At 37.8% G+C, this 7,713-nt stretch overlaps 1 protein-coding gene across 1 annotated transcript in view; it reads left to right on the plus strand.

The window, feature by feature from the left end:
• Window positions 1–7,713, plus strand: part of LOC139026499 (ribonuclease inhibitor-like) — a 152,489-nt gene that overhangs the window by 2,234 nt on the left and 142,542 nt on the right. The window contains exons 3-4 of the mRNA XM_070441837.1: window positions 450–513; window positions 3,612–3,784. Of these exons, the coding sequence (XP_070297938.1) occupies window positions 450–513; window positions 3,612–3,784 (237 nt within the window). The remainder of the gene's footprint in view (window positions 1–449; window positions 514–3,611; window positions 3,785–7,713) is intronic.

Here is a 7,713-nt window from a genome sequence, read left to right on the forward strand (position 1 = left end):
AGGAAGGTCTTCTGAGGCTGCTGCCAGTGGTCAAAGCCTCCAGAGCTGTTCTGTGAGTACATAAAATGACATATAAGAACTAATCATCAGAAGCAATATTCAGTTAGAACAAATGCATGTATTATAATATGTATATAATTTATATTGATAACAATAACTGAATCATGCATTGATGTTTTAACATTAGTATAACATTATGGGCCATACCATTCTAGAAGACAGAAAATTAATCTTTATGTTTGTTGAGAGAATAAACAAATGCATCTGCCATTGTCCTTCTACACTACTGGTGTTAAATTAACAGTGTTGTTGTGAAGTATGATTATCTCTTTGTCAGGCTGTCAGGCTGTGGAGTCACAGAGGAAGGCGTTGTGCTTCTCTGGTCTCAGCTCTGAGGTCAAACCCCTCACAGCTGAGAGAGCTGGACCTGAGCTACAATGAACCTGCAGGATCAGGAGTGAAGCTGCTCTCTGCTGGACTGGGGAATCCCACTGTAACACTGGAGACTCTGAGGTCAGTATTCTGTAGTTGGTCAACAAGTGATAACCGTTCAACCAGAATCCACATGTGCTTACCAGACACACATAGTCCACATACAATATGTGTTTGGACGGTGAAGCTTACAGTTTTACATTTGGTGCTATGCCTCCCAGAATTTTGAACTGTGTGTCCAGTTTGAGTGTGTGCGTGTCCAGTATATGTGTGTGTGTGTGTGTGTGTGTCCTGTGGTGTGTGTGTGTGGTGTGTGTGTGTGTGTGTGTGTGTGTGTGTGTGTGTTGTGTGTGTGTGTGTGTGTGTGTGTTGTGTGTGGCGTGTGTGTGTGGCAAGTTTGTGTGTCCAGTGGGTGGTAAATGTCCAGTTTGTGGTTGTGCGTGTGTGTAACACTATGTCAACAATGAACTCAACACACACACACTCGGGCTGGGCGATATGGCCAAAATATTATATCTCTGTATTTAAAAATAAAATAAAAATAATGACGGTATGATGGTTTTTGACGGTATTTTTCGTTTTTTAATTGTAAAGTTGTACATTTATGAGTAGTGTAACAGGGTGGCAACACAAGTGATTTCAATGAGTCTTTCCCCATTCTGATTGGTTTACACTTTACAATTCAACTTCAACCAAAACAAATGTCAGCATGCAGTTATGGAAAAATCATCATACTGAGTCATACTGAGAAAAAGTACAGATACTTTAATAGAAAATGACTCAAGTCAAAGTGAAAGTCATCGAGGAAAATACTACTTGAGTAAAAGTGTCAGGTTTTGGCCAAGACTGTTCTGGTTTTGGTCACTAGATGTCCCCATTGCACCTTTTTTTTACCTTTTGTTTTTCTTGCTCTAATTATTGTTTGCACCTGTAGGTCGTTCCCTTGTTTGTATTTAAACCCTGTGTGTTCCTCAGTTCCTTGCTCAGTGTTTGTAAGTTAGCACCCAGCCCCAGCCCAAGCCTTGTTTTATACAGATATTTCTCTTGTTGGATTTTCCAGAGGTTCTCTGGTTTAGTTCTTGTGTATTATTTGAGTAGTCTTTTGAGGTTTGTTTTTCCCTGCTATTTTTTACCACCTTGTGGAGTTTCTTTTGTATTTTGGAGGATTTCCATTTTGTGCCTTTTGGCTTTATTTTTGGACATTGTGGATTTAGTTTCTTTGCCTGAAGATTTTGTTCTTTATTAAAGCACCATCTCTAGTACTGCTGTGTCTGCCTCATTTTCTGGGTTCTGACGATTATTAGTGACTGTTTCTCGCACCGGGTCCTGACAAAAAGTCTAAATTATTTGGTTTAATTAAGTATCAAAACTGCTGCGGAAGATAGTTGAGTGGTTCGAGCGCTGGGCCAGTAACTGAAAGGTTGCTGGATCGAATCCCGAGCTGGCAAGATAATAATCTGTCGTTCTGCCCTTGAGCAAGGCAGTTAACCCACTGTTCCCGGTAGGATGTCATTGTAAGTAAGAATTTGTTCTGACTTGCATAGTTAATATGTACTTAATGTACATTTAAGTACTTAAAGTAAAAGTATAAATAATTTCAAATTCCTGATATTAAGCAAACCAGATAAATACAATAAAATTGTGCTTTCTTATTTTACAGATAGCCAGGGACACACTCCAACACTCCAACACTCCAATAATTTACAAACAAACCATTTGTGTTTAGTGAGTCCTCCAGATAAGAGGCAGTAGGGATGACCAGGAATGTTCTCTTGATAATTGCACCATTTTCCATTTTCCTAAGCATTCAAAATGAGTACATTTAGGTGTCAGGGAAAATGTAAAAAGTCAGTATTTTCTTCAGGAATGTACTGAAGTAAAAGTTGTCAAAAGTAGAAATAGCAAAATAAAGTAAGTAGTACTTGAATGTATTTTTACTTAAGTACTTTACACCACTGCTCAATTTAGATCAGTTCCACGTAGGGCCTCACGATATGGGCAAGTAATCTGATTTTAACCAAATATTGCATTTGTGATTTGACTTGCCAATTAGAGCAAAACTGTTGGAATCATGGAAATTCTAATTCTATAGTTAGAGTATAAATAAAATCACCCCAAATAAAAGGTGACATTATATACTGTCACCTCATATGAAACATTTGATCTGAAATCCAAAATGTTGGAGTATAGAGACACATTTAAAATGTTAGCTTCACTGTCGAAATAGATATGGTGTGGACTGTATACTCAATACAATCTAAATCTGATACCTCACTGTCATTATAGATATGGTGTGGACTGTTTACTCAATACAATCTAAAATCTGATACCTCACTGTCATCTATAAGATTGGTGTGGACTGTTTTACTCAATACAATCTAATCTGATACCTCACTGTCATTATAGATATGGTGGTGGACTGTTTACTCATAACAATCTAAATCTGATACCCTACTGTCATTATTAGATATGGTGTGGACTGTTTACTCAATACAATCTAAATCTGATACCTCACTGTCATTATAGATTGGTGTGGACTGTTCCTCAATAAATAAATCTGATACCTCCTGTCATTATAGATATGGTGTGGATCTGTTACTCAATCAATCTAAATCTGATACCTCACTGTCATTACTAGATATGGTGTGGACTGTATACTCAATACAATCTAAATCTGAATACCTCACTTCATTATAGATATGGTGTGGACTGTTACTCAATACAATCTAAATCTGATACCTCACTGTCATCTATAAGATATGGTGTGGACTGTTTACTCAATACAATCTAAATCTGATACCTCACTGTCATTATAGATATGGTGTGGACTGTTACTCAATACAATCTAAATCTGATACCTCACTGTCATTAATAGATATGGTGTGGACTGTATACTCAAATACAATCTAAATCTGATACCTCACTGTCTGTCTTTTTGACTGATACTGCTTTTAAAACTGGTCTGGTCAGTCTACTCAAATTTTGTACTATACATGTTCTATCTGCAAGCAATAATTGATAATTTGTCATTTCTAATAATGATACATTCATTGATTTATAGAATAGATATGGCAGGCTTCAGGACACTGATATATCTGAATATGTTGAAAAAATATACTGCCACTATTTTCACCACCAAAAATATCAGTGTGATTTAATATGATTTGACTCTTTTGCAGGCTGTCACGCTGTCTAGTCACAGAGGAAGGCTGTGCTTCTCTGGTCTCAGCTCTGAGGTCAAACCCCTCACACCTGAGAGAGCTGGACTGAGCTACAATCACCCAGGAGACTCAGGAGTCAGACTGCTCTCTGCTGGACTGGAGGATCCACACTGCAGACTGGAGAAACTCAAGTATGTAGAGGGTTTATGTCAATGTTCATTCAGACATGTTTGACTTATACAGGCTAGTTAAGACAAATATTCTAACCACCACTTGGACAAAGTTATATGCTGACTGTGTGTGTCCAGTTGGGTGTGTGTGTGTGTGTGCGTTGTGTGTGTGTGTGTGTGTGTGCGTGTGTGAGTTCCCGAGTATCACTCAATGACTGTCTGTTCTTCCTGCTTACGGCTACAGTGTGAACATGGTGGAGAGTACACAATGAAACCTGGGCTTAGAAAATGTGAGTGTTGACCGCTGTGAAGAATATGGACTAAAGAATAACGTCTTAATTCAAGTTAAGTCAAAGTCAAAGACACCATCATTACTTACTTGGTCATATTAAATATCAGCTGTAGTTCTACAGAAGCAGAAATCAGGGACACCAAAGTTTACAAAGAGTTGCTTTGACAATGTGTGTGCTGTGTGTGTGTGTGTGTGTGTGTGTGTGTGTGTGTGTGTGTGTGTGTGTGTGTGTTGTGTGTGGTGTTGTGGTGTGTTGTGTTGTGTGTGTGTGTGTGTAATTAAGGGAATAAGTGTGTTTTATATTACCATACAGTATAACATATGATCATTCAACAAGTCTCAAGTTACCTTCACTTCTCCTTTTGATACCTAGAAACATCTACATTAAATGAATTAGTGAAAAAGTGAGTTAACATTCTAATGTGAATGATGATGATTTCTAATATTGTGTCTGGTTTCATCCATCAGATGTCTGTGATCTCACACTGGACCCAAACACAGCATTCAGCACCATCTCTCTGTCTGAGGAGAACAGAAAGGCGACAGGGATGAAAGAGGTGCAGCAGTATCCTGATCACCCAGAGAGATTTAATGGCTGTGGACAGGTGCTGTGTAGAGAGGGCCTGACTGGGCGCTGTTACTGGGAGGTAGAGAGGAGAGGGGGAGAGGTTGATATAGGAGTGACATATAAAGGAATCAGCAGGAGAGGAGAGGGTAGGGACTGTTATATTGGATACAATGACAAGTCCTGGAGTCTGCACTGCTCTGACAACCTTTACTATGCCTGGCACAATAAGATTCCCACTAACATAGACGTCCTCCCCTCCAGCTCCCACAGAGTAGGAGTGTATCTGGACTGGCCAGCCGGCACTCTGTCCTTCTATAGAGTCTCTTCTGACACATTGACCCACCTGATCACATTCACCTCCACATTCACTGAGCCCCTCTATCCAGGGTTTCATCTTTGGGGTTCTGGCTTCTCAGTGTCCCTGTGTCAGGTGGTTCCCGTGTCAAACACAACATGATGTTTCACTCTAATCAGGGTCATGTTCAGTAAGACACACTGGAATAACAATGTAGAATATCTCTCTAGTCATGAGTTAAAATGTGGTTATTATATCTAAATATTCATGATTTTACACAACTTAAGTTAATAGTCATTAATAGAACGAATCTGTAACGGTTTTCTTCCTGGCATGAAGGAGAGGACCAACACGCAGCAGGGCTAGTGTTCAACATGATTTGATAAAGAATATATGAGAACACTACAATCAACAAAACAAGAAAATGTGAAAACCGAGACAGTCCTATCTGGTGCAGAACACAAAGACAGAAGACAACCACCCACAATCCCCAACACAAAACAAGCCTCCTATATATGATTCTCAATCAGGGACAACAATTGACAGCTCCCTCTGATTGAGAACCATATTAGGCTGAACATAGAAACAAACAAACTAGAAACACAACATAGAATGCCCACCCAGCTCACGTCCTGACCAAAACTAACTGACTAAAACAAGCAAAACACATAAGAACTCTGGTCAGGACGTGACAGAATCACCACACTGTGTTGTATAAAAACGTTTCATTCATATAATGAATCACCTCACTGTGTTTTAGAAACTATGGTTCATTCAATATAATGATATTCACCTCACTGTATCAAAACTCACCCTTCCCGTCGCGTTCAGCGGTAGAAACTGGTTTCAATTAATATAATGAATCACCACACTGTGTTGTTTTAAAAACTTTTCATTAATATAATGAATTTCACCACACTGTGTTGTTAGAAACTGTATTCATAAAGTGTGAGGTGTGACGTGAATACCTCACTCGGCTCGCAGGTGATTTAATGGTCTCTCATTAATAAAATGAATCACCTCACTGTGTTGTTCAACTGATCTTCGATGTGGTTTCATTAATTTTACTAATGAATACCACGCAACCCTGGATCCTCGTTGTTCTCACATGACTTCGTGTTTATCACTAAATGGAAGTAAATATAGAATTCACCTAACGTGAATAGTTAGAATTGGTCCAGATAAGACTGGTTTCACTACATTAATGAATAGTTATTCACCTCATACCCTGTGGTTAAGGTATAACTGTCCGAACTTTCCATCTAGGTAATAGAGTAGATATTCACACTACACGTGGCTGTTGTAGAAAGCGTGGTTTTCAATGAATAGTGATTTATCACCCTCACCCTGGTAGTTGTTAAAATTTCTGGTTTCGTGGGTGGAATTTTAACATATAATGAATCAACCTCCCACCACTGTGTATCCGCTAGAAAACTGGTCTTCATTAATATAATGATTATCACCACACTGTGTTATTGTTAATACTGGTTTCATCCAATATTTAATGGAAAATCAACCTCACTTGTGTTGTTAAAACTCGTGGTTTCATTTGAATTATAATGGAATCCACCACACTGTGTATGTAGGAAACCTGGTTTCATTTAATTATAAATGAATCACCATCACTAGTGCTGCTGTAGATAACTGGGGATCGCCTATAATTTAATGATCACTGTGGCACTGTTAGTTGTTAAACTGGTTTCACTATTAATGGAATCCCTTTACTCTCACTTGGTTTGTTAAAACTTGAGTTTCATCTAATTTAATTAAATGTTGATCATCCACACTGAGTGTTTTTAGAAACTGGGTTTTTCATTAATATTTAAGAATCGATCCGACACCTGTGTTTGGGTTAAAACTCGGCTTTCATCTAAATTATTAACCTGAATTCACCAGCCCTGTGGTTGTAGAGACCCTTGGTAATTCATTAAAAGTATACATTGACATCACACAATCATCTTGTGTTGTAGAAACTGGTTTCAGTAAGTTATAATCGAAACTAACGCGCGACAAACTTGTTGTTTGTTAAAGCTCTGGTATTTCATGGTAATATAAATGAATCACACCACGTGTTGTTAAAACGTTGGTGGTTGGGTTCTATATTAATATTAATGATTCACCTTCACTGTGTGTTGTTTAAACTGGTTATGCATTAATATAATGAATTCACCTCCACTGTGTTTGTTATGAAACTTGGTCTTCATTAATTATAATGTGGAATCACCACTTACTGTGTTATGCTAAAAACTGGTTTTCATTAAATATATATGATCTACTCTCACTGTGTGTATAAACTGGTTTCATTAATATATATATTGTAATTCACCTTCCTCTTGTTGTAGAAACTCCGGTTTCTCTATTTAATTATAAATGAATCACTCACTTGGTGTAGACAACTGGTTTTTATTAATTAATTGATTAATCACTCTCACTGTGGGTAAAGCTTGCTCTTTCGATTAATATTATCATAAGTCACTCTCACATCGTGTCTGTTTAAACACTGGTTTCAATTTTAATTATAAATGATATCACTCTGCATCTTCGTAGATTATTGTTAGCCAGTAGTGAAATCTGGTTTCATTTACTATAATGAGATCACCACAGCTTTGTGTTTGTTGAGTTACAAACGTGCGTTTCATTAATATATGATCACCCCCACTGTGTTGTTTAAAACTGGTAATTCATTGAATATAAGAATCCACCCACACTGTAAGTTTAACCGCCTGATTTATTTAAATATTAATGAATACCACACTGTGTCTGTAGAAAATTCTTTTGGGGTTATTCATTTAGGG

Source organism: Salvelinus sp. IW2-2015, unplaced genomic scaffold (genome assembly GCF_002910315.2).
Source record: "Salvelinus sp. IW2-2015 unplaced genomic scaffold, ASM291031v2 Un_scaffold4933, whole genome shotgun sequence".
Classification (NCBI taxonomy): Eukaryota; Metazoa; Chordata; class Actinopteri; order Salmoniformes; family Salmonidae; genus Salvelinus; species Salvelinus sp. IW2-2015.